Source organism: Callorhinus ursinus, unplaced genomic scaffold (assembly GCF_003265705.2).
Source record: "Callorhinus ursinus isolate GAN/ISIS: 27379988/994484 unplaced genomic scaffold, GSC_fseal_2.0 scaffold44, whole genome shotgun sequence".
NCBI classification, from domain to species: domain Eukaryota; kingdom Metazoa; phylum Chordata; class Mammalia; order Carnivora; family Otariidae; genus Callorhinus; species Callorhinus ursinus.
In genome coordinates, this window is record NW_027397106.1 from 5,894,093 (window position 1) to 5,912,562 (window position 18,470).

At 39.1% G+C, this 18,470-nt stretch overlaps 1 protein-coding gene across 3 annotated transcripts in view; it reads left to right on the forward strand.

Annotated features, from left to right (window-relative positions):
* The first annotated feature begins 2,552 nt into the window (after positions 1 to 2,552).
* CCNT1 (cyclin T1) overlaps positions 2,553 to 18,470 on the forward strand; it is a 32,894-nt gene continuing 16,976 nt past the window's right edge. Inside the window, exons 1-5 of one of the 3 annotated variants that reach the window (XM_073882059.1) lie at positions 2,553 to 2,822; positions 4,945 to 5,026; positions 13,105 to 13,233; positions 16,543 to 16,603; positions 18,101 to 18,163. In XM_073882059.1, coding sequence (XP_073738160.1) covers positions 2,662 to 2,822; positions 4,945 to 5,026; positions 13,105 to 13,233; positions 16,543 to 16,603; positions 18,101 to 18,163 — 496 coding nt within the window. In that variant the 5' untranslated portion in view covers positions 2,553 to 2,661. Of the gene's footprint in view, positions 3,052 to 4,944; positions 5,027 to 13,104; positions 13,234 to 16,542; positions 16,604 to 18,100; positions 18,164 to 18,470 lie in introns of all 3 variants that reach the window. The other 2 variants (XM_025883252.2, XM_073882057.1) reach the window with 2 other exon arrangements.

The following is an 18,470-nucleotide window of genomic DNA, read 5'->3' on the forward strand; positions in this document are numbered from 1 at the left end:
ACACCTACTGTGTGCCAGATGGTGTCCCATCAGGATGCAGAGATGACATTTAAGATCACACAGCTAAGGGCAGCTGGGTGGTGCAGTCAGTTAAGCGTCTGCCTTCAGCTTAGGTCGTGATCTTGGGCCCTAAAATTAAGCCCCACGTCTGGCTTCCTGCTCAGCCGAGAGTCTGCTTCTGCCTCTCCCACTCTCCCTGAAGGTGCTCTCTCTCTCAAATAAATAAATAAATAAATAAATAAAATCTTTAAAAAAAATCACACAGCTAGTTAAAAGAAGAGCTGGGAATTTTAAGGACATTATACTAAGTGAAATAAGGCAGTCACAGAGACAAACACTGTATGATTCTACTTACATAAGATATCTAAAGCAGTCGAACTCATAGAAACACAAAGTAGAACGGGAGGTGTCAGGGTTGGGAGGGGGGAAATGAAGCATATAGACATAAAGTTTCAGATCTGCAAAATGAAAAAGTTGTGGAGACCTGTTACATAACAATGTGAATATAGCTGACCTACCTGTGGAACTGTACACATAGAGATAGTTGAGGGTTTAAAAAAATAAAAAAGAATAGCTGGGATGAGTCCAGGCCTGATTCAAAACTCTTGTTTAGCAATTGTTATTACTGCCTCCTACTTTCAAATATTTATCCTCTCAAAGAATACTTCCTTTCTCTGAGTTACACAGGCAGGATAGCAAGCCATTGATTACCACCTGCATTGCCTAGAGCTTAAGATAACAGAATTTTTTCTTGGAAAATTGGTATATTCAGCCGGGAGAGCAAATTCAAAATGGAGCCATCAATCCTAGAGTTTAAGTGGAGGACCAGGGGCGTCTGGGTGGCTTAGTTGGTTAGGCGTCTGTCTTTGGCTCAGGTCATGATCCCAGGGTCCTGGGATTGAGCCCCCAGGTCAGGCTCCCCGCTCAGCAGGGAGTCTGCTTCTCCCCCTCCCCCCAGCTCATTCTCTCTCTCAAATAAATAAATAAATCTTTTAAAAAAATATGACTACATAATTGGAAAAAATGCTTATTCTGTTAAAAGAAACAAGATGTTAGAAGTTTGAAATCATAAATTTTTTACATGTTATAACCCGAAATAAGTCATTTAAATCTTCCTGAACCTCAATTTTTCTGGAGTAAAATGTAGCTAATGCTAATTATAGGTAGTATATGGCAAAGGAGGGCCTGAAATGGAAGGGAATACTTCTGAGAATTAGAATCAAACTGAGTGGGAGCAGCCATGTCTAAAATGAAAAAACTCAAAATATTATAAAAGACAAAGGCTTCTAATACTACCCCTACCCCAATTTAATCAAGGTAAATTGTTTCAGGAAAGCAGGAATACAGTTTGCTAGAATGGAAAGAACAATGGAATTAGACTTGATTTAAAAATCAACACTTAACAAGCTGTGTAGTGTAGGGCAAACTACTTAATTTCCCCAAGCCCCGGTTTCTTTATTGTAGTGTGTTGTGAGCATTTATTTGACAAACATTTATTAACTACTAGGGCCAGGACTGTATTAGGTAGGTGCTATGCATACAACTCAAATTTTAATATAAATAGAATAAATACTATGATAACATCTACTGAATGTTTTCTATGTTCCTATGTGCTAGGTACTATTATAAAGGCTTTTAATTATATCTTATTTAATCCTCACAACCTAAAACGTAGGGTACTATTGTTATCATTTACATTTATACAAGAGGCACAAAGAGGTTAGGTATCTTGCCCAGGCTCAAACAGGCATCAGGCGTTCAGCTGGGGTATCTGATGGGAGCACAGTAACTTACAAATTCTTACGTGTGCAAGGTGGAGGTGGACGCTTTCCACAATGAAGGAGTTTTAGTTCGCTCGTCCACAGAACGGGAATTGAAACGTTACTACCTCCAGGGGTTGTGCCTTTTAAATGAAATAGTATATTTAAGAGTCAACAGTGTGCCTGGAACATGATAATCACTAAATTAACACTATTAATTAAATTTCATTCCCTTATGGTGAATCACTGTGGCGAAGCATAAGAATTTTTTCAAGGCTTTAGATAAACGTTGTAAAGCGGCTTTGCAAATGGGTAGTTTACACTGCTACCAAAAACGTAAGAGCTTTCTAGTTGCTTTATATTACCATATACGATAGGGACACTCTCTTTGATTACTTTTTTCAGTTTTTGACAGTCTCACCTGTTCTGTCAAGTTCGCTATCTCCCCCATTTTATACCGCCACCTCCGCCACAAACGAAATTCTCTGAGGAACCGCCGAGGGGCGCGTGGGCGGGCGCCTTACCCCGCCACAGCAGTTGCCTCGCCACCTCGACCACCACGCGAAAACTAAACCCAGCTCTCGCGGGAGGAAGCGTGGTTTCGAAAAAGAACTTCTACCCCCTCCCAAGGGTCACATGACTGGCGCCTGCGTCCTAGACTCAAGGTCTTTCCTGGTCGCCTACTGGCTGTTAACTCGGCTACAGGTTGTTGCGAGGCCCATTCCGGAAGTGGACTCTTTAACTAGCTTTCCTTTGCGGAAGCCTGTCACAACCTAGCCGTCCACCTTTTAGCGGAAGTTCGTCACGTCGCAGTTGCCCCCGCAGAGCGGATGTGTGTCGCCGCTTAGGTGACGCTGGGAAGTGCTTGCAGCCTCCGCCGCTGCCTTCTGGTTGAAGCACTATGGAGGGAGAGAGGAAGAACAACAACAAACGGTGGTATTTTACTCGAGAACAGCTGGAAAATAGCCCATCCCGTCGTTTTGGCCTGGACCCAGATAAAGAACTTTCTCATCGCCAGCAGGCGGCCAATCTGCTCCAGGACATGGGACAACGTCTTAACGTGTATCCTTGCGGCCTAGGCCTCCGGCCTTGGAGTCAGACCCGTCTTGCTCGGGCGTCCAGGCCTCAGGCTCTGTCAGGGACGGAAGAGGGAAGCGGGTGGGCAGGGGCTGAATGTCTAGGTGGGAGAGACTCCGATGGGGCGGGCTGAAATTCAGTGTTTGCGTCGCGGAAGCGAGGCGGAGTTAATTTCCCGCTCGCCTGCCAGTGCCACCAGCTTTGCTGGGAATTCGTATCCTTCGCAGCTTGTGTTTTCCAGCCCTTCCTAGTCCCCTTTCGTTGTGTTCTGGTCTCCAGGTCTGGTGACTTAGAAATTTTACTTTTCCGCTATTCCCTAGGGGTTTGGTGGAGGTTTCACTGTTGATGGCTGCCTCTTGAACTTAGCGTGTAAAGAGTTTTGAGAAATTCAAGACCTGTAGGTCTTACTTATGAAGAGAGGGTGGCTTAGAATCAGTGCCCCAGCTATGGTTCAAAATCCGTTCCTTCAACTTACTAGCTGTTTAAGAAATCTGTCAAATTCTTGGTTTTCTAGTCTGTAAAATGGAGTGATAAACCATGCACGTAATTTCTGTGCCTAAGAAAATGCTTGACATTCATGTTCAAATGGTAGCTACTGTTAAAACTTTATAAAATTTAAGAGGAAGGAAGGATGTCAGTTTCTGTTGGTAAGGATATAGACCCAGGGATCTAAAGTTTTAAAAAACCATTTACAAACTGTTGATTTTTTTACTCAGAGTTCTAATGTGTATTTGTTTTCTTTACATTTCAAAGATCAGGTAATTTAGTGATTTTTTTTTCCCCTTCAAGTATTTTTGTCAGAAAATATACTCATCTTGCAGCAGAGAAGGCTTATATAGTTTTAAAGTTCTTTCCATTCTGGCAGTGAAAAATTACTATTATTATTATTTTTTTAAGATTTTATTTATTTATTTGACAGAGAGAGACACAGCGAGAGAGGGAACACAAGCAGTGGGAGTGGGAGAGGGAGAAGCAGGCTTCCTGCCGAGCAGGGAGCCCGATGTGGGGCTGGATCCCAGGAATCCCGGGATCATGACGTGAGCCGAAGGCAGACGCTTAACGACTGAGCCACGCAGGCGCCCCCTGAAAAATTATTTCTGGATGCAGCTCCTATTTAAGTGTGTGGCTGGCTGTATGTTTGTTGTATCTTAAAGTTGTGCTCACCTCAAAAGAGGTGTCCTCTTTATTGCGGATATCCAGTTTGTTTCCTAAGCATTGGATCAGTACTAAATTAAGCTTTTTGTTTGAAATTCTGTTTCAGTACACCTAGTTCTTTTTTATGTGTATATTGTTCTTAAGGTTGTTGACATCTTGGGACCACAACCTCTTCCCTGAATAACCCACATTGTCTTCTGAGGGCTTTAGAAGTAAGGCATTTGAAATTTTGTCAATGAATGACTATCACATCATTCCACAATGTTTCTGCTCCCTGGGGTCACCATATGAGAAGGCTTAGTTGCCACAGACAAGTGGGACTGCGAAGTTAATTTGTGGAGCTTAGAAAGTGAGGAGATAGTAGAGTCATAGCTGGGGGCCAGATCAGGAAGGGTGTTTTAAGTCGTGTGAAGAGATATCCTGAGCTAATGAATAGACACTGCGGGATTTTCAGGAGGCAAGTGACAGGTTTAGGTTCCTCGATCCACATGTGCTAAGAAGCTTGTTTATCAACTCAGCAAATTTACACATTGAATACCGGTTGTGTGTAAGGCATTATGTTAAGTGTCAGTTGGTGGTTAATAATTTGGTGAAAGAAAACGGATTTGCTCTTTAATTTGGAAAATTAAGTATGATTTTCATTTAGAAGCGTGTACTATGCTTGGCTACATGGTCCTTTTGGGAGGATATACAGGTTGTATTTTCTTTTTTTAAAGATTTTATTTATTAGAGAGAATGAGAGAGCGGCCATGAGAGGGGGGAGGATCAGAGGGAGAAGCAGACCCCCTGCTGAGCAGGGAGCCTGATGCGGGACTTGATCCCGGGACTCGAGGATCATGACCTGAGCTGAAGGCAGTCGCTTAACCAACTGAGCCACCCAGGCACCCTACAGGTTGTATTTTTGGGAATTGTTCTGCCTGCCTGTTTTGGGGCCTTAACTTTAACATTTTAGTTCACAATTGACTATCAACACTGCTATAGTATACATGCATCGATTCTACATGATTCAGTCCTTTACACAGTTCCATCGAAGCGTAAGTATATATATATATATATATATATATATATTTTTTTTTTTTTTTTGGTATGGTATAATCATTTGGTATTGATTCCAACAACTTCCTGTGTGTGGGGGGTGAGGAGGTTGATCTTTGTTGCTGAACTGGGATTTGAAGTTTAGAAAATAGGATTGATCACTTTCATTATGTGTCACACTGAATCCAGTCTTCCAGTTTTCTGGTAAACTGGGTAGTTATTTGGTAGGTTTAGTGCATCCTTAGAATAGGTGGATTCTTTAATAAAGAAGTACATTATTGAACACTTACATTAAAGGAGCATTAAAGGGGAGTTGATGCTTAATTTAAGTGTAATTTTTGAAGTGGTAATAATGTAGCCACAGGAAAACAAGTAAATGTAAGCGATTTAGATTTTCTAAAAGCCTTTGATATAATTGCAATCAGTGACTGGTTGGAGAGGGAAGGCACATTATGTGATGATGGGGGTGACTTTTAAGACAGGAAAAATAATAGTAATAAAGGGATTTTTTTTTTCTGGACAGAATTGTAAATAGTGCTATTTTCAGTTTTGATACCTGAAATGGTCCTATTTAACATTATTATAAATGACTTGGAAGCGAGTGCATAGTGATATCCCAGTTGCAGGTAAGACTATCTGTTTAATAAAATCACAAAGTAATAGGACTAAACCTGATGAATACTTCATATGGGTTTGTGAGTCAAATATTTCTTCTTTTTTTTTTTAAAGGTTACGTTTTGAAGAAGAGTGTTTAAGACTTACCTTTAGGATGATAGGCTTTGAGCTCTTTTTTTTAATGCCATGGAAAGAGAAGCTAGGGAGCTAGATACTGCTGTTGTAATGTAAGATATTGGCATACTCAGTATTGGCAATAACTGCACTGGAAACGCTTTGGATCTGTGCATTTTTTTTTTTTTAAGATTTTATTTATTTGAGAGAGCGAGAATGAGAGAGAGAGAGAGCACATGAGAGGGGGGAGGGTCAGAGGGAGAAGCAGACTCCCTGCTGAGCAGGGAGCCTGATGCGGGACTAGATCCCCAGACTCCAGGGTCATGACCTGAGCTGAAGGCAGTCGCTTAACCAACTGAACCACCCAGGCGCCCTGGATCTGTGGATTAAGTATTCCCAATTTTTACTGATTATCCAGTCACTTGGCTTTCTCCTACCCGTAGACCTCTTACCTCCAGCCATGCCTTACCTTGATTGCAAGAAGCAACTTTATTAAGACAGAGAAAAAGCATTTAATGAGGATATCTGTCTGATAGCTCTAGAATAGAAGGTAGTGGATAAAGAATGAAATTTGAAGAGGAAGTCCATAGCTGTCTTGCCAGTTCTGAACGTTTTCTTCATGTCTTTCGTTTTATTATGGTAAAGATTTGAAATCCAGGATAAAATACATCTCAAATCAATTTGTCCACTTTATGCACATATATATTATATACTTCTCCTACTTATATCTTTTAAATTATATTTTTCCTTATTTCCTGGGTATTAAGCTTAGCAAGGACAGAGACTCACTTTTCTGTGTATCCTCCAAAGCAGCTTTGGTTAACTTGAATGGATGAGTGATCTGGTAGTTACCCAGTAAATATAGAGAGATTCCAGTGGATGACATGACCTTTTCCAAAATCCAGTGACTTTTAAAATTTGGGATTGTTGATCCTCTCTACAGAATTGATTTTAGGCACATTCTGGAATTAACAGATCAAAAATATCACCCTTTAATAACTTAGTTTTAAGACTTGTGATAAATCCAAGTTCAAATTTGAGAGGACTGAATACATTGTTGTGGCATTGATATTGGTCCTGTCAAGCTCCTGTGCATTTTTCATGTTATTTTTTTCTCATTATAAAGGTAACACATCTTTACGGTAAAAATTAATACAGAAACGTATAATGTAGAAAGCTTCACTCCTCTGTAATCCCACCCTCCAGAGGTAACCATGGATAAATGTTTTGTCATATAGTGTCTTGGACGTTTTTGTGTACACATGCCTAGTATATATGTATTTCTGTTAAAAAGTAACTTCTTACTATGCTACTCTTAATGTGAGTTGCCTTTATCAGTTAACAGTATATAGTGGATATCTTTTCATAGTGGTTTTTCATTACAGTTGACCTTTGAACAGTGTGCGGGTTAAGGGTACCTACCTCTACACAGTTGAAAATCTCCATATAACTCTTGACTCCCCAGAAAGTTAACTACCAGAAGCCTTACCAATAATATAATTAACACATATTTTGTATGTTATATGTATCATATACCGTATCCTTTCAAAAAAGTATGCTGGAGAAAAGAAAATATTAAGAAAATCGTAAGAGAAAATGCAGTTACAGTACTGTACTGTATTTATAGACAAGAAATCTGCATATAAGTGGACCAACACAGTTCAAACCAGTGTTGTTCAAGGGTCAGCTGTATTTTAAATGGTCACATAGTATTTCTTTGTGTGGTTACCATAATTTATTTCACCTCCCTATTGGTGGATATTTGGGTTGTTTCTAGTTTAGTAATTATAAATAATGTTATATAAAATTGGTACATAAGGTGTATGACTCACGTGACTGTTCTAATATAAATTCCTATAGGTAAAATTACTGTGTCCACAGGGCTGCATTTAAAAAATTTTTGTTGTGTCAGTTTGCCCTACTGAAAGATTTTATCAGTATACATTGTTTCGAGCACTGTAAGAGAAGGTCCTTTTCTCTGCATCCTCACAAATATTTATTACATCAGGAAATACTAAGTTTTTTTTTTTTTAGATTTTATTTATTTATTTGACAGAGACAGAGATAGCAAGAGAGGGAACACAAGCGGGGGGAGTGGGAGGGGGAGAAGCAGGCTTCCAGCTGAGCAGGGAGCCCGATGGGGGCTTGATCCCAGGACCCTGGGATCATGACCTGAGCCGAAGGCAGACGCTTAACAGCTGAGCCACCCAGGTGCCCCGGGAAATATTAAGTTTTAACTACTTGTTGAGCACTTGGGATACAATGGTGAACAAGATAGAGGGCATCCTAAATTATTTTCTTAATTTACATTTTTTTCAATTAGTGAAGTTGAGCTTCTTATAACTATTAGGTCTTTGTTCTCATGAAATTGAAGAATTGACTTAAAAATTGTTGATTTTCTGCTGCTCTTTTATTCTGCTTTTCTTATTTATATGAGCTCTCATATATTAGAGCTGTATTTCATGTATTGTGAATACTTTTCTCATTTTGTTCTATTTCTTTGTTCATAGTGTTTTGGAGCCTAGAACTCTTGCCTTTAAAAAAATTTTTTTTTTTTAATTTTTATTGAGGTTTAACAGTAAAGCACAAAAATCTGAAGTGTGCAACTTGATTACTTTTTGCATTAGTATTATTATTATTGTATGTATATGTAACCACCACTCAGATCAAGATAAAGTATATTTCCAACACCCTGGAAAATAAAGAACTTGTTTTTCAATGGAAATAAATTTTATTTCTTTAGTGGACATGATTAAATGAGTGATTAATTTTCATTTAATTTTTGACATTGTATTACTCTTTTTGAGAAGAAATTAACCTCATGAATTGTATTTCTAAATGTACTGTCTTAAATATTTTCAAATGAGGGAGTGTAAAATTAATGGTGAGCGATTTGGTGTGTTTATGTAGTATTTCCTATATTATAAAATTGGGTGTTATATTGTAATACCTAACAGATTTGTTTTGGGTGTATTCTGGTTAGCTTATCCTTAAGGGGTCAAGCTTAGTGGTTAAGAGAATGGGCTTTGGAGTCAGACATGTCTAGGTTTGGATTTTTTGCACTTACTAGTTATATGGCTTCGGGTAAGTTACCATAGGCGTCAGTTTTCTCATCTCTTTGGAGTCAGTAATAGTGCCCATCTCCTAGAGTAGTTAATAAGATTTATTTATTTATTTATTAGAGTACGAGCAGGGGAGGGGCAGAGGGAGAGGGAGAGAGAATATTAAGCAGATTCCCCATTGAGTGCGGAGCCCAGGAGCACAGCTCGGGGCTTGATCCCACGATCCTGAGATCATGACTTGAGCCGAAATCAAGAGTTGGACACTTAACCAACTGAGCCACCCAGGCGCCTCAGTAGTTAATATTTAAATTAATTAATTTACAAAGTACTTGTACATAACAAATAAATATTGGGTGGCATTTTTATTTTTTTAAAATGGAGAAGATCTTATATTCTTATCTGGTGTAAGAATTCCTCTTAGAAATTGCCTTTGATAGGAAAGTGCTTTGGTAAACTGGCTTGGTAAGTGATTCCATGAGGAGCAATGAGTATTTACATGGTTGACTGTGCAAAAATTAAACTGAAATTTATCTCGTGCAGTCTTTCACTTAATGAGTTATTATCTTGCCTTCTTAGCCATTGTTTGTATACCATATTTTAGTTTGTGCCTTTTTTTTTTTTTAAAGATTTTATTTATCTATTTGAGAGAGAGAGACAGACAGTGACAGAGCTAGTGAGAGAGAGCACAAGCCAGAAGGAGAGGGAGAAGCAGGCTCCTGCCGAGCAGGGAGCCTGACGCAGGGCCCGACCCCAGGACCCCGGGACCACCACCCGAGCCGAAGGCAGACGCCCAACCAACTGAGCCACCCAGGCACCCCTTAGTTTGTGCCTTTAGAATGTATTTTTAGCTCCTTAAAGGCAAAGTTGTAGGCTAAAAATCTTAGTCGTGTCTTTAAGTAGTTCTTTTCCTTCCTGATTTTTCCATTCAGTTACAAAGTCTTGTTAATTTTTAGTGTTAACTGTTTTTTCTGTATATAGTCATCATAAGATTAAAAGAAGACAGAGAGGGGCACCTGGATGGCCTCAGTTGGTTAAGCATCTGCCTTTGGCTCAGGTCATGATCTCGGGGTGCTGGGATCGAGCCCTGCGTCGGGCTCCCCGCTCAGTGGGAAGCCTGCCTCTCCCTCTCCCACTCCCCCTGCTTGTGTTCCTGCTCTCACTCTCTCTCTGTCAAATAAATAAATAAAATCTTTTTTTTAAATAAACAGACAATAAAGGAGGAAATGATGATATTCCTGTAGCTAACTGCTCAGTGATAATCCTGTTGACATTTTAGAATTTTTTTTCTCTGTATGCAAATACATACAAATAGATTTAGTGAAGCCCTATTAATTTTCTAAAATCATGCCTGTGGTTTCCCCCCCTGTTTTTCTACTGCTAATGCCTACTCTTATCTTTATTTCTTAATGCCTGGATTGCGAATTTTTTTTTCTTTTTTAAATAACTTTTAATGCATTTCATTTCCTCCTTTTAGTCCTTCCTAGGACCAGATATGTCTTGTCTGTCCTTCCTTCTTTCCTTCCTTTCCTTCCTTCCTTCCTTTCCTTCCTTCAAGATTAATAAGAGAGAGAGCGTGTGCGCACGCGAGAGCAGAGTGGGGGGAGGGGCAGAGGGAAAAGCAGAATCCTCTCCAAGAGGAGAGTCCTGTGGGGCTTGATGGGGACTCCAGGACAATGACCCGAGCCAAAGGCAGATGCTCAATGACTGAGCCACCCAGGCGCCCCTGGATATGTATTTGTAAAATGTTTCTTAAATTCTGTACTTTTCTCTAAAATCTTTAGTGTCAGTATCTTGCCAAAGATCTTTTGTGTTCCACATCCCATTCTCTATGTCACCTACTCAATTTAGTGTGCATCTTGCTCTGATTCCTCACATCTTGTTCATGCCCATCTTCCTCTGGTTCTGCTTTGCTTATCCTAAGGTCTAGGCATATATATGGAGTTTGCTTCATACAGCTGCAACAAATATGAAGAAAAAGAATTGTTACTGTGAATTGGATTTGTGGATAAAAATCTCTTCCAGCAAAATAGCATATAGCAGCAGGGATATAAATAAGTATTAGAATGCTTGTTAGTTCTACTCAGTAAAGTGAAATAGATATTTAAATTATATAAAATTATTTATTATATTTCTTTGACTCCTGGTTCTTGCCATTGCCATCTTTAATTCATTGAAATATTCTTCTTAAGATTCAATAGAAGTTCGCAGGAGGGGGAGAATGAAGGGGAATAAGTCAGAGGGGGAGACGAACCATGAGAGACGATGGACTCTGAAAAACAAACTGAGGGTTCTAGAGGGGAGGAGGGTAGGGGGATGGGTTAGCCTGGTGATGGGTATTAAAGAGGGCACATTCTGCGTGGAGCACTGGGTGTTATGCACAAACAATGAATCCTGGAACACTACATCAAAAACTAATGATGATTAGTTATGGTGGATTAGATATGGTGATTAACATAACAATAAAAAAATTTAAAAAAAGATTCAATAGAAGTTCTTCCTGAGATTTCCCAGATCATTACCAGGCTACATTTATGTCATATTGCTCTAATCTCTTACATTGTTTAGTGACTGAATTTGTTGTGTACTTGTGTGTTGGCTTGTTTTCTTTCCCCTGGGTGCCTTTGTATAACATCTTGAATATAATACTATTTTTTGGATTCTCTTTAATCAGACTTGTGCTCCCCCCATTTATAAGTATATTTGAGATAATTCACATACAATAAAATTTATCCTGGGCGCCTGGGTGGCTCAGTTGGTTAAGCAACTGCCTTCGGCTCAGGTCATGATCCTGGAGTCCCGGGATCGAGTTCCACATCGGGCTCCCTGCTCAGCAGGGAGTCTGCTTCTCCCTCTGACCCTCTTCCCTCTCATGCTCTCTCTCTCACATAAATAAATAAAATCTTTAAAAAAAAATTTATCCTTTTAAAGTGTGCAGTACACTGGGTTTTTGTTGTTTTTAGAGATTTTATTTTATTTTTTTTTAAAGATTTTATTTATTTATTCATGAGAGACAGAGGGAGAGAGAGAGGGGGAGAGAGAGAGAGAGAGAGAGAAGCAGAGGGAGAAGCAGGCTCCGAAGGAGCAGGGAGCCCGACGCGGGACTCGATCCCAGGACCCTGGGATCATGACCTGAGCTGAAGGCAGACGCTTAACCATCTGAGCCACCCAGGCGCCCTAGGGATTTTATTTATTTATTTAGAGAGAGTGAGTGCACTTGAGCAGGGGAAGGAGCAGAGGGGGAGGGAGAGGCGGGGGAAAGAATATCAAGCCAACTCCTTGCTGAGCATGGAGGTGGACATGGGGCTCGATCCCATGACCCTGAGATCATGACCTGAGCCAGAACCAAGAGTCGGACTCTTAACTGATTGAGCCATCCAGGTGCCCCAATTCAGTGGTTTTTAATATATTCATAAAGTTGTGCAACCATCACCATGATCTGATTCCACAAAATTTACATTGCCCTAGAAAGAAACTTCTAATACATTAGTGGTCACTCCCATTTTCCTCTTCTAGCCCCTGGCAACCACTAATCTACTTTCAATTTGCTCCTTTAAAAAAAGGTATATAGAGGGGCGCCTGGGTGGCTCAGTCCTTAAGCGTCTGCCTTCGGCTCGGGTCATGATCCCAGCGTCCTGGGATGAAGTCCCGCATCGGGCTCTACTCAGCGGGAACTGCTTCTCCCTCTCCCACTCCCCCTGCTTGTGTTCCCTCTCTAGATGTGTCTCTGTGAAATAAATAAAATCTTAAAAAAAAAAAAGTATATAGAGGGTTATGATATAATATAAACTTAAGAAAGAACCTGATTTTATTTTATTTATTTATTTTTAAAGATTTTATTTATTTATTTGACAGAGACACAGCTAGAGAGGGAACACAAGCAGGGGGAGTGGGAGAGGGAGAAGCAGGCTTCCCGCTGAGCAGGGAGCCCGATGCGGGGCTCAATCCCAGGACACTGGGATCATGACCCGAGCCGAAGGCAGACGCTTAAGGACTGAGGCACCCAGGTGCCCCAAGAACCTCATTTTAAATAGAAAGCCAACTATTTACATCTAGTAGTTTCTCACATAGATAGCTTTTAATGAGAGTTTGTTGAAGGATTGCTTTTTGGGAGTGGATGTAGATTAACGGATAGAAGAGGGGAAGGCATTTTAAGGAGAAGAAAAGGCATTAACGAGAAGTGATGAAGTTGAGGAAAGCAGGGAATTTGGTTTGATACTTAGTTCTTTTTTAGATCTACCTTGATCTAGGAATAAATAATAAATGTGATTTGTTTTCTCTCCATCCAGTCTGTGGCTCCAGCGGCGTTATTTCTAGCGGCTAAAGTAGAGGAGCAACCAAAAAAATTGGAACACGTCATCAAGGTAGCACATGCTTGTCTCCATCCGCAGGAATCACTTCCTGATACTAGGAGTGAGGTAGGTGATTAATTACACATATCTGTTTTTATTTATTTTGATGATAGTTTTGTAATTTTGATTTACTGAAGTCTGAATGGGGGCTGTTAAATTTTTAGTTTTTGTTTTTCCTTTACAAAAACATTAGAAACTTTATGGCAAAACTTAAGTGTATTCATTATAGAAAAATTGGAAAATACAGAAAAACAAAGAAGAAAATGTATTAGCTAGATATAATTTGGACCACGGGTATGTAAGTGAATCATTATTTCTAGCTTCTTTTCTATGAATAGCTACACATGTATGTATTTTGTATGTCTTTTCTACTTATTATATTGCAAATACTTTCCCATTTTATTCTCCATTTTCTTTTCTTTTTTTTTTTAAGATTTTATTTATTTGAAAAAGAGAGCCCACGAGCTGGGGTGGGGCAGAGGAACAAGCTGACTCACCTCGATCCCAGGACCCTGAGATCATGACCTGAGCTGAAGTTAGATGCTAAACTGACTGAGCCACCCAGGTGTTCCATGAATAATATTCTTACCAATAAATTTTTGTATGGACTCTTGAAAAAAAAATGAGTCCTCTCATTTTTTTTTTAACTTTTAAAGAAATTACAAAAGTTATATATGCTTATTTATAGAAGAACCCAAACATTTAAGAATCATTTGAAGTAAAAGTTAAAGCCCATCTCTCCTTCCTCCTAGCAGGATACTGCTGATTATAATTCCAGTATATGTTCTGTCAGACCTCTATCTTATGCATGTACATACAGCTTTTTTTCCTTCCATCCTTCCTTGACTTTCTTAAAGATGGGAAACTCTGTCCTGGCTTTAGAAGTCTGTTGTTGGGGAGTGATGAATTGTGAGAAATTTTGAGGTCTGACATTTATAAGTGTTTAAACTCTGGATTTCTGTTAATAGATTATTTAAGTCTCTTACAATGGGTGCATGAGTCATCCTTTATCAGATAGGTAAATAAATTTGCATGTTTTCATTATATTGGAGAAAATGGTTCTTTTAGGGGGTTGTTTTTATTTTATTTATTTGTTTGCTTGTTTGTTTATAGATATATTTATTTGAGAGGAGAGAGAGTGCAGGGAGGGGCAGGAGAGAATCTCAGGCAGACTTCCTGTGAAATGTGGATTCCCACAACCCTGAGATCATGACCTGAGCTGATATCACAAGTCAGACACTTAACTGACTGAGCCACCCAGGCGCCCCTTTATTTTGATAATAGTTGCTAATTATGTGAGTTGTTTCACAAAATACTGTCTTGACTTCCCTTTGTTTTCTCTCACATACAGCAGTAGCTCTTGTTGAGTTATTGCCCTGGATTTTTATTTAGGTTTTAGACTAGTAAATGCCATTGGTCCGTAGAACTGACCAAATGAAACGAAATTTTGTTTTAACAAAGTAAAACAAAAAACAGTTCTCACTTTTTTTCTCTGAAGTATATTTATATAATTTCTTACCTGAGTTTCTATTCCTCGTGAGATGGGGAATCTTAGAGGAAAATATTTTATTCACTATATGGAAAGGAGTACTAGCATAGTTTAAGTCCTTATTGGACTTAGTTCAAGATTGTAAAATTAGGTGGAAAGTTCACTACAATATAGATCTAACTCCTGCCCCAAGTCTCATTCTCCTAAAGTTCTAGACTAGTGCTGTCCAATAGAAATATAGAGGGAGTCATGTATAAATAAAAAATATTGACTTTTCATTGAACTTCATTTAAAATCTTCATTAGAAATAAAATCTTCATTTAAAAGAAGGTGAAATTGGGGCCCCTGGGTGGCTCAGTCCATTAAGTGTCTGCCTTCAGCTCAGGTCATGATCCTAGGGTCCTGGTCCTGTAATGGAGCCCCACATCGGGCTCCCTGGTCAGTGGGGAGCCTGCTTCTCCCTCTCTCTTTGCCCCTCCCCCCTGCTTGTGCTCACTCTCCTGTGCTGTCTCTTTCAAATAAATAAATAAAATCTTTAAAAAAAACAAAAAAAGGTGAAATTAATTGTAATATTTTATATTATTATTAATGTTTTATTTAATCCTAGATATTGTCATTTCAATGTAAAATCAATATTAAAACATTAATGAGGTCATTTACCTTATTATTTTTAAATTAAGTCTTCAAAATTTGGCGTATATTCTTTTTTTTTTTTTTTAAAGATTTTTATTTATTCATTTGAGACACAGAGATACATACAGAGAGAGAGAGCATGAGCAGGGAGAGAGGCAGAGGGAGAGGGAGAAGCAGGCCTCCCACCGAGCCAGGAGCCCGATGTGGGGCTCGATCCCAGGACCCTGGGATCATGACCTGAGCCGAAGGCAGAGGCTTAACCATCTGAGCCACCCAGGCACCCCTTCTTTTTTTTTTTTAAGATTTTATTTATGGGGCACCTGGGTGGCTCAGTTGTTAAGCATCTGCCTTCGGCTCAGGTCATGATCTCAGGGTGCTGGGATTGAGCCCTGTGTCGGGCTCCCTGCTTGGTGCGAAGCCTGCTTCTCCCTCTCCCACTTCCCCTGCTTGTGTTCCCTCTCTCGCTGTGTCTCTCTCTGTCGGTTAAATAAAATCTTTAAAAAAAACCAAAGATTTTATTAGAGCTCGTGCGTGAGCATGAGCGGGGGAGGGGCAAAGGGAGAGGGAGAAGCAGACTCCACTGACACGGGGCTTGATCCTAGGACTCTGGGATCACGACCTGAGCCAAAGGCAGACGCTTAACCAACTGAGCCACCCAGGTGCCCCAATTTGTCATATATTCTATTGCACATCTCAATTTAGTCTAGCTATATTTCAGGTGCTCAGTAGCCATGTATGGGTAGTGGCTACAGTATTGCCTGGTACAAATCAGAGAAATTTTTGTTGTTTATTCCCTTTTCCTTTGAACTCTTCTTCTAATTCTTAGACATCTAGTATTACCTCAGATGGGAAGGTTCGTCAGGAGTCAGATGTTTGAGATTGCCTGCAGTACCGTAGGGTCTACAAATGTATTTTGATGATGTTGAAAAAAGATGTATGTATTTTTAATTATCTTGTGTCTACATCACATGATTTTAAAACCTAAAATGTTAGTCTTGAAAATGAACTAAATCTCTGGTGCCTTTTTGGTAGCTAATTATGAATAAAGTATTATTTCTTAATATATTACTTTTTTTCTTCTTTTAAGAGGAAAATTTGTGCTAAATAGAGAAGGATTACATTTCAGTTCCTAGGCTACCTCTTAACTTCATCCCTGCCTTTTGTTGCTTTGGTTTTCTTGGAAGGACTTAGAATTGTTTACACTTTATATATTGTGCCTTTTTGGGGAATAATTTATGTCTTCTCACCTGCAGGCTTACCTGCAACAAGTTCAAGATCTGGTGATATTAGAAAGCATAATTCTGCAGACTTTAGGTAAATTTATTTTCTTTTAAAATATTAAGAAATGTATGTAATGTAAAATTTTAAAATTTGCAAAATAGGAAGCAGGAAGAAAATCTCTGGTGAAGGTTTTTGCAAATTACAGAGGTTGTGGAATGTGGTTTAACCCTGACCTACACCATAGAGAGAAGTCAGGTATAGCTGTCCTTTGGAATAGTAGTTAGCAGGTTTTTTTTAATTCTACGTTCATGATTTGTTTTGGAAGGTTTGTCAGTTATTTATGATAAATAATGGCAGAAACTAAAGAACTTTTTTCCTTTCACGGATTTTTATGATCCGTTTGTCTGTCATTATATTTAGATAACAGCGTATATTTTTAAAATTGGTAATAGTTTATTTTTTTTTAAAGCGGTCATGTAGTTTTGTTTTGTTTTTAGATTTATTTATTTCAAAGATTTTATTTGAGAAAGAGAGCGAAAAAGAGAGCATGAGCAGGGTGAGAGGCAGAGGTAGGAGCAGACTCCCCGCTGAGCAGGGAGCCATATGTGGGACTCCAGGATCCATGACCTGAGCTGAAGGCATATGCCTAACAGACTGAGCCACCCAGGCGCCCCTAGATTTATTTATTTGAGAGAGAGAACAAGCGCACACGTGTGCGCAGCTGCGTGGAGGGAGGGGCAGAGGGAGCGAATCTTCAAACACACTCCCTACCCCGGGGCTCCATGGGGCTCTGTCTCACAACCTATGAGATCATGACCTGAACCGGAACCAAGAGCTGGATGCTCAATGGGCTGAGCACCCAGGCACACCTCTAATCAGTGTTTAGAACCGCAGAGTGGAGGTGGAGAAATTTCAATGCTAGCGGTTGATGGGCAACCCTGATGATTATCTATTATTATTTTTATCAGAGATACTACCTTTAAAACCTTAGCAAATTTGGAAAATAAAGATTTTTTTCTAGTTCTCTTGGGCTGTTGTTCTCTTCTCTGGGTATGAGTTGTGTTGGTACACCTGTATTTTATTTTTTATCTGTACACACAATTCTTCAAGGCTTATCTTTTTTTTTTTTTTTTTAGCATATATACTGCCAAAGTGAGCACTCAAAGTTTTCTCTGAAGTTAATTTCTGTTAATTACCTTTTTACTTTAAATTATCTTCAGAGTAACTATTTTAGGGGGAAATGATATCTTTCTGGTGGAATAAATTTTAATATTTTAATGTGGAAGCCAGTTAGATCTAATTTGCATGAATCATTTGTTCATTGAAAATAATTTTCTGTTTAGAGATTATTGGTTCCCCAGGGGTCTTGAGACTGCATTAGCTTTATTATTTAGTGCAAAATATGATTGTCTGTGAAGATAATATGTCTTAGAGAAGAGTGTGCTATATGTGTTATGTGACCCCCTTAGCCTCTGAACAGTAATTTTTGGAGAGGAAAATGAGGGAGGCCTTTAATGATGACTCAGATAAAAGAAGTATAAAATGACTCCAGTATCTTTAGCTTTTTAACTAAAGTACTTTTTTTTTTAGGCTTTGAACTAACAATTGATCACCCACATACACATGTGGTAAAGTGCACTCAACTGGTTCGAGGTAAGGAATCCCAACTTGAAATGGCTGTTTTAAATTGTTTTACCATTTAATGGCTATGATTTATTTATGGTGGACAAATATATAACATAGCTGCTTTGGCTAGAAGTTAAATTGAAAGGATTACCTGGCTTAAGTCAAAATGAGTGTTTCTAACTTGGGATTTTTCTGCTGGGTTCTTAAAGTTTTTAGGTGATCTTCAGTTAGAGAATTAGCCTCTTGACAATGTTTGTCAGAGCCTGGAGCAGATTTCATAAAGTCAAATGACAAGTATCTAATAGCAGTTTAAGGATATATTTAGATAGAAAGC